Here is a 16443-nt window from a genome sequence, read left to right as displayed (position 1 = left end):
TACAGAGAGTACGTTTTCAGATGTCGCTCCACCTTATGCCGGATGATGTAAAGGGAGTCCGAAGTCGCGAACTATAACTGCGCCCTGGTAATGACGAAGCATCTACAATGCACGTACATGACCAACATGACTGTTTACCATGATGATTCAGTATCAACTCTTGCCGTCTTCTTACTGCAGCACGAGTATGGATAGAGTTCGATAGAGTCGCATGTCTTGCGCAGCAAGCATTATCCTCGTGAGATCTGTAGACTAGCTCGCAAGGTTGGAAATATCCGCACTACGCACCCTCGCGCTGGACACCATCAACTCTTTTGGAAGCCAGTCCACAGTTTTGCCTTCGGCCTGCCTGGGGCCGCAGCAAGCTCCTCCTCCTCGCATCCATCGACCATGATGCCAAGAGCCGTCCCCGAAAGCCAGGCCCAAACCATTCCCTCGCCGGCGAAGCCCGCCGCGATCCACTCTCCATGCACTCCTCCGTCCTTCTTGCTGGCGACCTTACGGCCCGTCAGGCCACTGTGAAGGCGACCGACGAAGGGGAGAAAGTCGCCTGTCATGCCCAAAATCCCCGACCACGCATGCTCAACCGAAGCACCCTTGCCCCTTTTTGGCGGGAAGACGGCCGGAAAAATTCCAGATATATGAGAGACTGTCAGAGCATCTTTGCATGCCCCGTCGCCGTACAGGCAAATCTGGTCGACCCCCTTGCTTCAAGGAAGGGCTGAAGGCCGCCCCCCCAGCATCAAATCGCCCTGCGGTTCGTCGGTTGACGAAGGCCCGCTGGGTGACATAATCAAAAGCTCCGCCTTAGAATCACGCCCCAGGAGCGTTGCCCCCCGGCAGTTTGGAAAATAGATCACCTGGACGCTGAAGACGACATGTGAGCCCGAACGCCAGTAATCTTGCTGCGAAGGCTGGGACAAGATGACTCGCGAAAGCGTTCGTCGCGTGAACTACATGGCGGACGTGTACGATCCCACGAGGGGTGTGGACAATATAGGGAAAGTCAGTCAACTCATCGGAACTGGTGCTGATTGCCTCAACCGGTGTCATCGTCTCCACGAAGAGTTGCTCGGGGAAGTCGTCCAGGAGGCGCTTCCAGATGGAAACGACAAAGCGGTACGCCCAGATTGCCCCGGCGCGGTAGGAAAGCGCGCCGACCACGCTCTCGTTTGCTCCGAATTTCTGCAAATATCAGAAGTCTAGCTCGGAGTCAGGAAAGCTTTCAGAGTGAACAGACCTTTCTCGCCTCATCGCTCTCCCATACCTCGACGTCTACCTCCGGTACCCATTCCTTCATTTCTGCAAGACCTTCGACAGCCTTCCGAAACGTCTCTTCGTCGAGGTACAAGTCGGCCGTTTCGACCTCCCTCGCTTCGGCGGCATCGATGCCCTCAGAAGCGCAGAGCTCCGTCAGACAATCAATGTGACGAAGCTGGAATCGGGTTAGCGCAGCAGCACGTTCCGGGCCATACGTTTTGCGAAAACGGGGGAATATCTCGTAGGCGGTAGGCTTGATGTGTCCTCCGTTACGCGCCGTGGCGCCACTACATAGCTGTCGAGCTTCGAACACGATGATATTGTCATCGCCGGGCAACCCAGACTCGCTGCCCGAGACAGTACCTCGACGTCGGCGCTCGTGAAGAAGCGATCGGACAACAGCAGCACCAGCTATGCCGGACCCGATGACGGCGACGTCTGCCGTTTCAGGAAGTACTGGAGAGCGAATGTCGACTAGCTCTGGAAATGGTGGGTTGTTCAGCCAATATGGCCGTGTTGGCTTCGGGTTCGGGAGGCCCGGGGGCTTCCCCGCTCGATTCAAGGCTGCATTGAACTCGGACGACAAGGCAGAAAGCAAGCTAAGTGCTGCTCTGATCCCCTTCAAAGCATCAAATACTGCAGAAATCACGGAGCCCATAGCGTTCGCCACACGGCTTCAGTGCTCATGCGGATTGAGAGGATCAACTTCGAAGTCCGAGGCTCAGCACCGACAGAGTAGCTACAGGTACGTAAGGGGTAACCTACGTGGTCACTAAAGAGAGCAAGAACCATTACATAATCTTGTGTTGATTACAACGTCGCTCTGTTTGAGCCCCGCACACCGACAACAGGGGACGCCAGGGACTTGAGTTTTGGCACTCGATTGAACAGATACCATCTGTACATCGCTCTCAAGTTGTCAACCATCATTCAACTTCCACAGCATTTAGCAAGGTCCGGGCTTCGTGCGCGACCAAATTTGAACAGAAGCCCTGCGAAGAACTAAGGTAGATGACATGCAGCCTTGCCCATTCATGGTGTTATTGTCAGAATCTCATCTCAATACACTGACAGCTTAGTATTTGGACACGAACGTCTATGAAGATGAAATAGGCTTCCGTGACATAGTCGATATGAAGGCAGCTAAAGCAGCTTCCGGCTGATACGCTGGCACTTCGTGACCGGCCTCGTACACCCTCAGCCAACTCAGGTTCCCAGAGGTCTTGTATTCGCCATACTTCTTTCCATTGACCGTGTATGGTAGGAGAGGTGCCGAGAGGAAAGGCTTCTTGGCGATGGAGTTCAGTGCTCGGTAGTTACCCATCCAGTTGCAAATCCAATCTGACCTTGTTAGCTTCATGCTCGCCATGCGAAGATACAGGAGCTCCGTCAACTTACCAGCATCGCCGGCCCAGATCAACACGGTGATACCTGAGTCAATGACTTGCGACAAGGTTGGCAAGAATGATCGGCCCCCTGTTTGGTTTGGTCAGCTCTTGTTTCATGTAGAGCGCGCCATTTCACGACTTACGATCGCCACTGGAGATGAACTTGGTATAGGGCGCATCCGGGCATTCTCCATAAGTTGTCTGGGCGCCGATGGCCTTCATCACAGCCGGCGTTTGCAGATACGTCAAGTATGTTTCAGGAGGGAAAGGGTCATTCTTGGGGCCTCGGATGTCGTAGACGTCAAAGCTGGCGAGCGACTCCAAGGGACTCTCGATGGCCGCGCTGCAGACGTCATCGGCGTTGCCACAGGCGGCATCATTACCAGTCAAACCTGTGCACTTGGCAAACGCTGGTACGCACTTCTTCTGGTATGTGGAGACATATGTGCTATATTGCTTCGGGGTGATGAGCTTGTTGTACGTGTTGTTGGCGGCGTAGTCGATGTAATCCTTGTATTGGTTGGCTGCGCAGTTCATGTTAGCAGGCCGTCAGCGCAAGGTAGCTTGTGGCGCCCTGGAGATCCCAAATGAGAACGTACCAGGATCGATCCAGCCGTTGTTGACACCAAGAGCAACAAGGTTGATCTTCTCGCCCGCGATTGTCCCGGCGTCGATGGCTGCATTCTGTTGCTCAAAGTAAAAGGCAAACTCTGGGCCGTAGTGGCCTCCATAAGACTCAGTGAAGATACCGAAGTCACGTCCCTCATACTCAGGGAACTGGGCGTAGAAGGCTTGCAAGAGCTTCCAGACCCTTGGGGCAGCAGCCAGTGTCGAAGTGGCATCATCTGTGCCGTAGCTGAAACCGGTACCAATCGGCTGATCAACATAAAGCTGAATCTGTTAGCTTTATGTGCGCATGCGAAATATATGTCACACCTTACCATGTTTGCAAATGTATTCCATGAGTATGGGTTCAAAGTCGGCTCAGAGCCTCCGCCATTGAAAGTGCAGGGTCCATTCTCTTGGAAAAGGCCGATCATGGAACTACATCCGGGACCGCCGTTCAACCATAGAGCAAGAGGGGCTTTGCTGGCGTTTTTCCGGGCCTCAAAGAACCAGAAGAACATGTTCATATTCGTGCCTTTTTGAAATGGATGTCCGATCAGTGATGCAAGCTACGGAGACCGCCACTCAGATCTATACTCACCGACTGAGAAGTAGCCCGAGTGCTGATTCACTCCAGGTGTCGTCTCGCAAATGCCAGAATTGGACACAATCTTGGTTGTAGCTCCTGTAGCGGCATGCTCAAACACCTTGTACTTGATACCATTGGAGTCGAAAGTGTACCTCTTGTCCAGGGCAGCTAGCGGTGTCGACTCACCTGGCCCAAGAAGGGCGAGGGTGGTCAAGATGCTGAGAATCGTGGCCCTCATGGTGGATTGATTTAATCGCACAGGGCGTGGGAGGTAGCGTGAGTCCAGGGATAGGGATGAAGATGCATGCCAAGACGGGAGGCGAAGATCAAATCCCCGTACTTATGTTCTGACAGGCTTGGCGATCTCATCGCCAACATCCCAGATCAGACAGCACCCCTCATTCTTCCCCGTCTTAGTGAATTCGACCGATGGGGGGTCTCGTGTCATTGTGTTATCGGGTGGAGGTTGTAGTGACCTGCCACAAGAGGCAATTGTTAGGCCACTTAGGCCGCTGCATCCGGATAGCATGCGCACGCTCGGTATTACAGTGCCGCTCGTTAAGATACGAGGGAGTAACAGACTGCAACCCAGCCCAGAGCTCCGTATCGGCTGGTTGAGATGATGAGCCAAATAGCTATTGAATTCACTTGAGCGACATCAGGTGTTCGGCAGTGATATGACACCTTCCTAGTAGAGCTAGAAGCCATACGTAAGCTGCGATGGCGCTTCGGGTAGTCGGCTCTTCATGGTCGGCCTAGAGCACAAGTGCGGCATGGCGGCGCCTCCACAAATTGAACCCCTGAAACCCCCAACCTTAGTCGACTTGATATCTAAGATCATTGGCTGTTACATGATAATCGAGTCAATGCGGCGGGAATAACCGACAACGTCGGCTGTTGAGAGCACAAGGCTTTCCCGCACACCAAGATTAGCTGTTGATCGGGATCATATCTTTAATGATCCTACAGGGACTGAACTGAGCAGTCGTCGACTTAAGGACGTTTGTAGTTTGTGAATACTTGTGTCAGAATCGCTATGTAGTGATTTACGTAGCTGTCCTAGCATGAAAAGGTCATCAGGGTCAGCCTTGGCTGTGACAATTCATGCGCCGCGTGTCAGTATCCTTTCCGAGATCCAAGCAGACAAAGCTGGGCAAGATTGACACACACTTTGCTGTCCATCTCGCTTGTTCAAGAGATTCTAAGGTCGTCAATGGCACCACGATGAGCTCATTCAACCCATCTTGGAATACATTGACAAACTACATTTGGACCTTCCAGAACGAGCGTCCTGTCCGATCCTTGTCCCATGGGAGCACGGCACTTTCAAGCCGTCTGGGGATGATCGGCGTCTGAAAAGATCGCCCGCTGGTCGTTGTCTTAAACGGGACCGTTTACACGTGCCGAGGAACTAGGTCCCTGCTCGAAAGCTTGTCTGCACAGCGCTTCTGGCGCGCATGACCGGGGCCATGGAGCCAGGGCTGGCTTTCAATGCCGTTTCGTCGTTTGCCGATTTGCCGATACGCGCCTGTATTGGACCCCTTGTGCGATACTTGAAAGCACTTCAACGGGAATGACAACCCAAATTCATCTCCAGCCCGTTGTCATGTATCCAGATTTCCCTCAGATAACACTGCTGGGAAATGTCGTTTCATGTGTATCTGGCTTAGCAGTTGTCAACCTACATTCTGGAGCCTAACGAGCTTCCTCGTCCGTACTAGACCATTCTGTTGCTGACGTGTATACGTCTCGTGAGGTTGGACACGATCCGGATTCCTACCTTGATCCGGCTTGGAGCTAAACGTCGTGATGCTGTTGTGGTATCGCGTCAAATCTCTGAAGCACCTCACTCATTGTCTGCCATGGCCACGATAACATGAACACGATGACTACCAGGAAGTGCTGGAGGCCAAATCGTTCCCAAATATAAATATCGTCTTCTTCATCTCCTCAGTGTCGATATCAGCTCTCTTCAAGCTTCACATCACCATCTCCTTACCCTCCATCTGACCTCTGCCCCTTACACAAGTTTGAAAGATCGTATCCTCCTCGAGCTTCACCAAATATAACTAAGATGCAGACATTCGGCACCTTCTTCGTTGCCATCCTCGCCGCCACTGGCTACGCGGCCGTGGTGCCTACCAAGATCGGTATCCCTGATCAGGGCACATTCTCTGTGCGCGCAGTGCCCAACCCAGGTTTCCAGCACAGGAACGGTGCCATCGCCCTCGCCAAGGCTTACAACAAGTTTGGCAAGGCGGCACCTGCTGATGTTGCTGCCGCTGCCGCCAATGCCACCGAGAGCCGTTTGTCAAAGCGTACCACCGGTTCAGCCACGACTTCCCCCGAGGCCAACGATGTCGAGTACTTGACCCCTGTGCAGATAGGCACGCCGGCACAGAACCTCGTTCTCGACTTCGACACTGGTTCTAGTGATCTCTGGGTTTTCAGCACTGAGCTCCCGAGCTCTCAGGTCAACGGACAGACTCGGTATAACCCCGCCTCTAGCTCGACCTCATCGAAGGTTGCCGGTGCCAAATGGTCCATTAGCTATGGCGATGGTAGCAGCTCCAATGGCGATGTGTACCTGGACAAGGTGACCATTGGTGGCCTTACCGTGAAGAAGCAGGCTGTTGAGGCTGCCCAGAAGGTTTCCAGCTCTTTCACCTCGGATCCGCTCGATGGTCTTCTGGGCCTCGCCTTCAGCTCTATCAACACTGTTTCTCCCTCGCGGCAGTTGACCTTCTTCGACAATGCAAAATCCACTCTGGATGCTCCCTTGTTCACTGCTGATCTGAAGCACGCTGCGGGTACGTCCTTCCTCTGTATATGTGACATTTTACACTGCTAACAACTAGATCCAGCCGGCAAGTACAACTTTGGTTATATTGACAAGACCGCCTACAAGGGTGCCATTACCTACACCAATGTCGACAACAGCGACGGCTTCTGGTCCTTCACCTCTACCGGTTACCAGGTCGGAACTGCAGCCTTCAAGTCCTCTCCCGTCACCGGCATTGCTGACACCGGTACCACGCTGCTCCTGCTCCCCACCTCCGTCGTCTCGGCCTACTACGCACAGGTCAGCGGCGCCAGGTACGACAGCTCGCAGGGTGGCTACGTCTTCAGCTGCAGCGCTACCCTCCCTGCCTTCACCTTTGGCGTCGAGTCTGCGCGCATCAAGATCCCCGGAAGCTACATCAACTTTGCCCCCGTTGACGACTCAGGCTCTGTTTGCTTCGGCGGCATTCAGCGCAACACGAACATTGGCTTCTCCATCTTCGGCGATGTGGCTCTCAAGGCCGCTTTCGTTGTCTTCAACGGTGGTGACCTGACTCTCGGTTGGGCTTCGAAATAAGGGAGAGTCGAGGAGTAGCGTGTCCTTCCTGTGCTCGTTTCTTGTTCAAAATTGCCGGCAATGCAAGGCCTGACGAGGCCTGTCTATTCTCTAGTTTCGCGGATAACTTTATCAGATGAATTTAACGACATTCTATACTGTGTGTTTGGTGTTACATTTGAAGTGATGTGATCTTTGAAAGAAATTCATCCAAACAATTCTTTTGCCCACTATAGTTCCATTCCCTCAGGTATCTGGTTCAATCGGTGTGAACAAACTGGAAGCAATCTCATCTTCCACCCATCATATCACGTCAACACATACTAGTTTTGAATACACGTGCTTTTTGCCGGAGTTGAGCAGTTTGCTCTCGCCTGTTATGATTACCAACCTCGGCTAGACTGATTAGACAGCAGCGTGACAGGGCTCTATACCCCTTCACACGACAACAAGGTGGCAACTAAACCTCAGTGTCTGATAGGCGAACTACGAATCGCCCAGAGAAACGCGCAGTTTCTTTGCGTCCAGAGTCACTGAAGAAGAGGGGTTGGAGCGGCTCGGCCGCACAAGTCGACGGTACGTGTATTGCCAAGGAGCAGCATCGTCTGCATACAGATACTTTAGACTTGGCGGTTTACAAATGGATCCGCAAATCTGCATCTATATCGACAGGCGCGAAGAACTAAACTACGTCTCGATGCGTGATGTTGAATCCCCTCACAGTGTGCAGCGCTTGGCGCCTTGTTTTGCAGCTGACAACGCGCGCCTCCAGGGGTTGAGCATCCGACTACAAGGCCGCAGCGAAGCCAGCGTTGGTGAGGCACAGAATACGACAGCACGAGTGCTCGTCCGACACTGATACCATGCTCTACTCTTCTGCTTCCTATACGTCCGACGCGAGTCAGTTAAGCCTGGAGGCCCATCTTGGGACGTTGCAATATTGATTAGCCTCTATGCCATATTGGTAGAATGAGTGCACTTTCATGGCCAGTGTCGTGAGTTCAAGGCTAAAAGTCTCCTTACAGGATAACGAGCCAAGTCGAGGTGGAATGAGGAGGAGGAGTTTCAGGTAGCCAACGAACTTAAACTTGATCTTGTCGACTTATTGTAAGTAATACTTCTGATGAAGTCAGGTCAAATAGCGGAGAGGTGATTATCTTGACACTGGAGATATCCCCTGACCTCGCCAAGGTTCAAAGCAGTCCGAGCTTTGACCACTAACCCCACCTCTCAGCAAGTCAGGTACCACCAATCCGCTATTGCTTCTTCTCTCGATATGCCATCCGTTCTTGCCAACATGGAGCTGCTCTAGTTCGTCGTCGTTCGAAATTGACTTCAACTTCCATGAAACCCGTACAACGTCAATTTCATGATCCATGAATCACAGAAAAAGCCACATTCTTCCACGCAGGCATAAGTGACCCTGGTCCTGGTTGGTGGGGGCACTGTCATCGTTGTCATCGTCGGCTCCAAAGCAGGTGAGGACGTCAGACAGACTCTCGGCATTGGCTCTCACTGCGTGTCTTACCACGGTGATAGACTGAAAGATCTTGAACTTCGGCGACAGTTTCGTTTGATGAGTCTTGGTGACCATGGAACGACCCTCCAAGCGACTGCGCGTCACTCAGGACGTGACGGATGACCCGCCAACCCAGCCATCCAGCCTTCATCGTGCCATCAGCCCCCCAGCCAGGAGGAAATTCAAGGCGGCCACGACCCCGTCTCCATTTCAGCTGACGCACATTCGCGATCTACCCACTTCATCGAATGCAGATGCCGTCACCTTGAAGGACCTGCTCGGTGACCCGCTCATCTCAGAATGCTGGGAGTTCAACTTTCTTCACGACATTCCCTTCCTCATGAGCCACTTTGACGAAGACACAAGGGACCTTGTCAAAGTGCACGTCGTCCATGGATTCTGGAAACGAGAGGATGGGAACCGCGTGGCTCTGCAAGTAAGATAAGACGACCTGCTGCGCACCTTCAACAGGAAACTTCTCGTCACGCTTGCTGACTGCCTCGTCAGGAAGAGGCTGCAGCCTGGAAGAACGTTGAGCTCCACACCGCTCCCATGCCCGAGATGTTCGGCACGCACCACACCAAAATGATGATTCTCTTTCGCCACGACGATACCGCCCAGGTCATCATCCACACTGCCAATATGATCGCCAAGGACTGGACCAACATGACCAATGGCGTCTGGCGGTCACCGCTTCTGCCGCTGGGGCCCCAGCCCAATGGCGGAAAGTTGGAAGATGGAGAGGTATATGAAGCAAACGAGGACTTTGGATCGGGGCGCAAGTTTAAGTCCGATTTGCTGAGATACCTGCGCGCCTACGATGCCAGGAAGATCACGCTGAGACTGCTAACGGAGCAACTGGCCAGGTATGATTTCGCGGGCGTACGTGCTGTGCTTATCGCTAGCGTTCCAGGAAGGCATGCTATACACGACACATCGCAGACGGCATGGGGGTGGCCGGCGCTCAAGCGGGCCCTTCGCCGCGTGCCGGTTCAAACGGGAAAGTCAGAGATAGTTGTGCAGATCTCGTCCATAGCTACCCTCGGTGGGACGGATTCCTGGCTGCAAAAGTGTTTGTTCGACTCGCTTTCGCTGTCAAAAGGGTCGTCCATCGGTCCGAGACCAGCCTTCAAGGTGGTCTTCCCAACCGCTGACGAAATCAGGAGGAGCCTCGACGGCTATGCGTCTGGTGGATCGATACACACGAAGATTGCATCTCCACAGCAGGCTAAGCAGCTCGCATATTTGAAATCAATCTTTTGCCACTGGGCGAACGATGCGCCGGGCGGGAAAGGTTGGGGTTACTGATTGGGGATGCTCAAATCACACAGCTAATGATAGACAGAACTCAGCAAAGACACGCTCCTGCGGGATGCCGGGCGTCAGCGAGCAGCACCACATATCAAGACATATATTCGCTACGGGACGCAGTCAATTGACTGGGCTCTCTTGACGTCAGCGAATCTGTCTAAACAGGCATGGGGCGAGGCGGCCAGCGCAGCGCAGGAGGTCCGAATTGCCTCCTGGGAGGCTGGTGTCTTAGTCTGGCCATCACTAGTTACAGGGACGGACGAGGCCACCATGGTGGGGACATTCAAGACAGATGCGCCGGGTGAAGAAGCGCCTTCTAGTGCGCCATCTAGTACTGGAAATGTAGTAGGCCTACGCATGCCATACAGTTTGCCGCTCCAGCTGTATGGAAAGGACGAGATACCTTGGGTGCTTCGAATGAGCATACCGAAACCAGACTGGGCGGGACGCGTGTGCCTCAGAGAGTAAGTGCACGAAGGATAAGCAGTGCATCACAAACAAAATAAATGGGAGCGAGCGGGCAGCGCGAATCTGGAGGTTATGGGCATTGCTTGCGCATGCGTCGCAGCGGCAGAAAGACGGATTCTCTTGCTATCTAGCCAAAACTCTATCGATTCAGCCAGCCGTGGCAGAGTGTATACATCTTTTGTGATCGTCAAGGGGCGTTTCGTAATCGTCACTCGTCGAGAGATAGGAAGCACTTAGGCGCCGACGGACTCGGGAACCTTGTCGGCATCGTAGCCGTGGGACTCCTTGAGGCTGTTGACGAGCTCGACGTACTTGGCTTGAGCCTGCTCGGCGGTGGTGCCGGCGTCGGTCTCCTTCTGCCACGCACTCCTCTTGGCCTTGGCCTGCAGTCCAGAGAGGTTAGCGTCCTGTGTATTCGCTCGCGCGATGGGAGAAGAGATACGGGGTGGTAGCATACCTTGAGGTCGAACATGCCGGGCGAGGGGGACTGCCTGATGTCCTCGCCGTTGCCAATCTTGAAGAGGGCTGTTGAAGAGGGTCAGCGATGCCTGCACGATGAAGCAAGTCGTGCCACGATATCATGACCTCTTCCTGTTTCTTGGGAGGGCAGAAGGCGATCGCGATCTCGGGCCAAAGGACAGATAGGGGGGGGGGTTTGCGATGGCACTCACCGTAAAGCTGGAGGAGATCGTCGTTGCTCGGCTTGGAAGTGAGCTTCTGGCTGTCGACGACAGCAGTCTTGAAGGCCTCGCTCTGGGGAACAGACATGGTGACTAGTTTGTGGTTAAGTGATTGGGGTATAGATAGAAATGTTTGACTTGCAGATGAAGAGATGCGGTGTCGTGGGTAATGAGGACTTTTATGGGTTTGTTGAGGACAAAGTTGGAGGCAGGGCCGGGTGGTGGTGTTGGCGGGGTCAAACGGGCGGCGGGCGGATGACAAGGAGCACTGGAGCTCGGTAACAGCGCATGTGCTCGCTCATGTGCGCATGCGCGCGGGGCAGGTGTGTCCGACTAGGGGTGCACCTGCCGCTGTTGACCGCTAATGGAGCATTGCACTGTCATTTGGACCCGATTTATTTCGTGGGTCGCGCACCGCCGCCTTTCGGCGTCACGGTCCGTGGGTGCGGGGGTCTGGCGATGGGAATCATGAGGGGATAAGGGAAGAGTGTGGCTAGTGGGATGACACTCGCTGAATGCCCCAAGTCAAGGTGCATTCGCGGGTCGTCTTGGCCTACCCACCTTTACTGCCCACAAGTCAGGCACTACCTAAAGCAATCAGCTGCATGTACTCGGTAATTGAGAAGGCTCTCTATTCGAACAACCTGACATTGCCATCAACATGGTCGTGAGCATGCTCAAGGCGACGGAAAAGAGGAAGCCTCAAGCTAACATGCACGATGTACCGTTGCATCGCTCAAAACGAATCAAAAGTCGGCTGCAGCCTGGGCTGTATGATCGCCTCGCGTCCCGGTCTCACAAATAGAATAATCAATCACCCAAGGTTCAATATTGATAACGAATTACACGAGCCAGGTGAGGAGGGATCGCCGTCAAGTCGTAAGGCTTGGTCAAAATTCATCGCAGCCTTACCTCTCTCTCTCTCTCGCCAACCGGCATGCACCCGGAAATCCTCCATGACTCGGGTCCGACAACGCAATCCCTCGCTCGGGGGAGCTCCTTTCAAACGCCTCGGGGCAACGTTGGGGAAGACCGGCACAACTCTCTGTCCAACGCATAGGATCGATGATGACATGTCGTTGCGAGCCCAATGGCACGGACCTGCGTGGCCGTGGCTGAGCTCTGAGACACCCACGCGTTACCACGGACCCTTGATAAACAACGTACCTGGCCGGGAAGCTTCGTTACACCCTTACCTCCAAAGCTCTACTTCATGGCCTTTCGTGTTCAACTGCCTTATAAAAAGGCCAGTGACTCCCTAGATTGGCTTGCTTCGTCAGTCTGTGCGACGAACCACAAATCTTTCTAGTTCCAATCATTCAGGCACCTGATCGTGGTTCCTGAAACAACCATCGTGACAAAGAACCGAAGGCGCTGCATACATCAGAAGTTCTAGCAGCACCAATCGCATATCTCCATCAAGATGACGAAAAGCGTCGTTGTCGTTGGCGGCTCGTATGCTGGCCTGCAGATCGCTCATAAGCTCTTGAAGCACACTCTCCCATCGGAGAAGGACCTCAAAGTCATCCTCGTCGCAAAGGTACACACGACTTGATCCAGCACTGGGGAATAGGAAAGGCTTCGTGAAGCTAACATATTCAGAGCGACCACCTGTACTGGAACTTGGCATCTGTCCGCGCCATCGTCCCCGGCGTCCTCAAGGACGAACAGGTCTTCCAGCCTATCGAGCCCGGCTTCGCCAACTACCCGAGTGGAAGCTTCGAATTTGTCCTGGGCGCTGCCTCCAAGCTCGACGCCGATGCCAAGTCTCTTTCCGTCACCACGGCTTCTGGCGAACGCTCGATCCCCTATGATTTCATCGTCCTGACGACCGGCGCCCGCACAGCTTCCTCCGAGGTGCCATGGAAGAGTATCGGCACGTACGAGGAGGACCTCGAGGCCCTGCACTCCATCGCCAAGAAGGTTGAGTCGGCATCCCACATCGTGATCGCCGGCTCCGGCCCCACGGGCGTCGAGACCGCCGGCGAGCTGGGCTACGAATACGGCAAGGACCGAGAGATCATCCTCGTCAGCGCCGACAATCAACTTCTCGGCGGCGACTCGATTGCCGCAGCGGCGGAGAAGGAACTGTTCAAACTGGGCGTCAAGATCCGAAAGTGCGTTAAGGCGACCGGCTCCACCGCCACCCCGGACGGCAAGACGGAGGTGACGCTCTCGAATGGGGAGAAGATCATCACGGACCTGTACCTCCCGACCACCGGTCTCATCCCCAACTCCGAGTACATCGATGCCAAGCTGCTCAACGAGCACAAGTATGTTGCAGTCGATGAATTCTTCCGCGCCAGGGGTTACGAGAACATCTGGGCGTGCGGCGACTTAGTGTCGAGCCCCCGCGCTTCATTCCCCATTACGGATAAACAGGTATGCCTTGGCGGTCATTTCTTCTCCTCTCGCTTAAACCCGGTTTTCTGCCTGTTCAGTTGATAACTGAGTCTTTATTAACGCGGTCGTGCAGGCTGGTGGAGTCTGCAAGAACATTGAAGCTGCGCTTAAGGGCAAGCCGCAGCAGGTCGTCAAGGGCATGCCGATTGACGTGCTCCTCTGTTCGACGGGGCGCGGCCGGGCCACGGGCCGCCTGGGCGTCGTGAAGCTACCATCGCTGGCGGCTTGGGGCATGAAGGGGCGAACGCTCGCGATCGAGATGCTGCCCAAGTACGCAAGCGGCTCGCAATGGTAGACTGCCGAGCCGCGGTTCCGTGGAGGTGGTGAGAGCACCCTTACACGAGGGGCTGTCTGTATTTGGCTGTCGCCTAACGATTCTGTGCGCACCGCAAGGTGGAAGGGCACGATGGAAGAGAGAGGAGAAACTTGGCCTGGCGTCGTTCGGAAGCAACATATACCCTCATAGCGGCATCGATTCAGGAAATCAGATTTACTTCGCCAGTGAAAGTTGTCATATTTACATGCTGAAGCAAGAAGCAACCCCCACCAGACCTGTTGAATCCAAATCATGGCCTAAAATTGAAAACGCAGCACCTTGTCCCCCACCCCTCGTCTCCTTTTCTCTATCGATTGACCTTTTCATTCTCAATCTCCTGTCGCAGCTGCTCGAGAACGTGGTTTCGCGACGTCAGGTGCGACTCAAGACCCTCAATCTGCTCGCGCACCGTCTGCAGGTCCTCCTCAATGCCCTTGAGGGACTGGCCGACCTTGGCCTTGCCCTCGCCCTGCTCGAGCTCCCGCAGCTCCGTGCGCTTGTAGTCGAGCAGCTGCTCGAGCTCCCTCTTGACGAGGGGCGGGCTTGCTGTCGCGCTTGCCGCCCTTCTTGCGCTCGACGTCGGCCTCGACACGGGCAATCTTCTCGTCGAGCTCCTGCAGCTGGCGCTTGAGGCGGACCTCCTCCCAGTCGCCCTCCTTCGGGGTGCTAAAGTCGGTGCCGCCGGACTTGAAGCCGCTGCGGCCGAGGCGCGTGAGATACTGGTCGCCGAACTTGGCCTTGCGCCCCGTCGCCGTCGAGTCGTCGGCCTTGGTGGCCCACCGGGAGGCGGCGCCGGTGCGCTGGTTGTCGAGCTGGTAGTCGATCTTGTTGCGCTCAAAGCTGGCCCGGAGCGAGGCGGGCACGGTGCGGGGGATGCGGAACCCTTCGTGGCGGTTGTTGAGGATGTGGAGGAAGGCGAGGCTGGCGTCCTTGTTGATGGAAGAGCCAGCTGAGGGGTTGATGAGGTTCCACGCGGAGCGGATGTCCGTGTCGGGGACGTCGAGAGATTCGTAGAGGTCTTCAAGCGAGTTGACTGAGGTCTTCGGTCAGCAGGGGTGAGACGGATGGGGACGGGGCGAAGCTGGAGGGCCAGCGACGGGCCAGGCTTTGTTCCGACTCACATGCTATCTCGCCGCGCATGTCGCGGTTTTCCTGATATATCGACTCGTACTTGGCCTTGTCTTGCGGTGTCATGTACCAATCGAACCCGTCCTTCAGGCCTGAGTCTTCCTCTTCGTCCTCCACCTGCTCGAAGCGCGGTTGGTTTCCGGTAATGGCCTTACTCGCTTGGACCAGGTGCGCTTTGGACTCGGGCACCAGCCAGTCTGGCAGGACAGTCGGTACATCTGCGTATTCCTACGAGCAACAACGTCAGTGACCGTGCCACAATCATGTCGGCGAAAAGTTGGCGTGTAGACGCACTCCATTCAGAATGTCAAAGATGATGCGCATGGCGACACAGAACTCCTCAAAGTCGAGGTTGCCATCGTTGTCGACATCGGCCAGATCCCATACTCGCTCGAGCTGCGTATCTGTGAGACCGCTGTTTTTCAGCACCGGCGCCGCTTGCTCGCCGGTCAGGAACTTTCCGCCGCCTGTCCGGGTCGAGAAGATGTTCCAGTATGTCTCGACTTCGGCCGGTTCGATTCGGGGTGCCATCTCGGAGGTCGGCGGGGGTGTTGTTGTGTAGATCGGATAGTGTCAGGGGGTGGGGGCAGAGGTCAGATTGGCCGCTGGCAGCAGGCGCCGAGAGAGACAGTGCAGCTCGTGGCGAGGGTATACGAGTGCTATGCGACGAGGACCGAATCGGTGGCAGTTGTGGTCGTCGTGGTGATGATGTACGCCGGCAGGTTGGAAGGCCTCCTCACCCTCAGGTAGGTATGGTAGGTACAGTGGCAGAGTGGGTGGCTGTGGTGCGCTGCCGCGTACCTGGTCGGTCATATCGAGCACCGTCCCACCACAGGCCAGTATGAGCCCGCTCCATCCGCCAAGCTCCAAGCTTGCCCACGCCTAATTCTTAGGTACTTGAACCCCACAACCACTCCAGACCGCAGGATGGACGTCACCGGCTGGCCAGTTTGTCTTAGTCAGCAGCGAACACCCAAGTTGCTCTGTTCATTTGCCTTGAGAGGTTGTGTGTGGAACCATCATGCACTGAGAATCAATCCTGGGTTGTACTCCACTAGACCTTTGTTCTTTAATCAGCTTAACTGACGATATTGCCATTGATGTAGATGTATGAAGCTTTAAAAGCCTCTGAATTGCAACATCAACCAGCTGTCTCCTCGCAATGGCTTAGCGTCTCCACCAGTATCCTCGTGTTCCTAACAATTCGAGGAGGTCGGATGATCGAAATCCTCTAACACCTAGGTCAGAAGGCTTTCGAGCAAGTCACCCCTTTGAATGGAACACCGGACTCCGGAAAGTCATCTGCCTCAGTTGGCGAATGACATGCCGTGCTGAATGGCATTCATGGGGGTGACGACGAACACAAACGATCGAAAAGCTCCTAGCTGGCAGGCTCGCCGGTGCTCGTTCCGAAAGGCGTTGCCGTGGGACATCGGAA

At 54.8% G+C, this 16443-nt stretch overlaps 7 protein-coding genes across 7 annotated transcripts; 3 read left to right on the top strand and 4 right to left on the bottom strand.

Moving 5' to 3' along the window:
- Positions 1–305: 305 nt before the first annotated feature.
- On the bottom strand, positions 306–2187 carry VDBG_00890 (conserved hypothetical protein; the record flags this gene model as incomplete). Its single annotated transcript, XM_003009161.1, has 4 exons — positions 306–649; positions 1026–1185; positions 1241–1896; positions 2103–2187. The coding sequence occupies 4 exons, from the start codon at positions 2185–2187 to the stop codon at positions 306–308; spliced, it is 1245 nt and encodes a 414-aa protein (XP_003009207.1).
- A 169-nt stretch (positions 2188–2356) lies between these two features.
- Positions 2357–4133, bottom strand: VDBG_00889 (carboxypeptidase S1; the record flags this gene model as incomplete). The annotated part of the gene is made up of 6 exons (XM_003009160.1): positions 2357–2601; positions 2659–2736; positions 2792–3172; positions 3248–3539; positions 3590–3789; positions 3856–4133. 6 exons carry the CDS (start codon positions 4079–4081, stop codon positions 2357–2359), a joined length of 1422 nt encoding a protein of 473 aa, XP_003009206.1.
- Positions 4134–5917: 1784 nt separating this feature from the next.
- Positions 5918–7201, top strand: VDBG_00888 (endothiapepsin; the record flags this gene model as incomplete). Its single annotated transcript, XM_003009159.1, has 2 exons — positions 5918–6653; positions 6702–7201. The coding sequence occupies 2 exons, from the start codon at positions 5918–5920 to the stop codon at positions 7199–7201; spliced, it is 1236 nt and encodes a 411-aa protein (XP_003009205.1).
- A 1571-nt stretch (positions 7202–8772) lies between these two features.
- Positions 8773–10478, top strand: VDBG_00887 (tyrosyl-DNA phosphodiesterase; the record flags this gene model as incomplete). Its single annotated transcript, XM_003009158.1, has 3 exons — positions 8773–9135; positions 9207–9993; positions 10045–10478. The coding sequence occupies 3 exons, from the start codon at positions 8773–8775 to the stop codon at positions 10476–10478; spliced, it is 1584 nt and encodes a 527-aa protein (XP_003009204.1).
- Positions 10479–10711: 233 nt separating this feature from the next.
- Positions 10712–11246, bottom strand: VDBG_00886 (conserved hypothetical protein; the record flags this gene model as incomplete). Its single annotated transcript, XM_003009157.1, has 3 exons — positions 10712–10861; positions 10936–11003; positions 11150–11246. The coding sequence occupies 3 exons, from the start codon at positions 11244–11246 to the stop codon at positions 10712–10714; spliced, it is 315 nt and encodes a 104-aa protein (XP_003009203.1).
- A 1335-nt stretch (positions 11247–12581) lies between these two features.
- On the top strand, positions 12582–13856 carry VDBG_00885 (conserved hypothetical protein; the record flags this gene model as incomplete). Its single annotated transcript, XM_003009156.1, has 3 exons — positions 12582–12698; positions 12761–13540; positions 13635–13856. 3 exons carry the CDS (start codon positions 12582–12584, stop codon positions 13854–13856), a joined length of 1119 nt encoding a protein of 372 aa, XP_003009202.1.
- Positions 13857–14302: 446 nt separating this feature from the next.
- Positions 14303–15536, bottom strand: VDBG_00884 (END3; the record flags this gene model as incomplete). Its single annotated transcript, XM_003009155.1, has 3 exons — positions 14303–14910; positions 14999–15233; positions 15300–15536. The coding sequence occupies 3 exons, from the start codon at positions 15534–15536 to the stop codon at positions 14303–14305; spliced, it is 1080 nt and encodes a 359-aa protein (XP_003009201.1).
- Positions 15537–16443: the final 907 nt, after the last annotated feature.

This window comes from Verticillium alfalfae, genomic scaffold, assembly GCF_000150825.1.
Source record: "Verticillium alfalfae VaMs.102 supercont1.1 genomic scaffold, whole genome shotgun sequence".
Taxonomy (NCBI): domain Eukaryota; kingdom Fungi; phylum Ascomycota; class Sordariomycetes; order Glomerellales; family Plectosphaerellaceae; genus Verticillium; species Verticillium alfalfae.
Note: the sequence above shows the minus strand (reverse complement) of the source record. Positions and strands in the feature narration are given on the sequence as shown.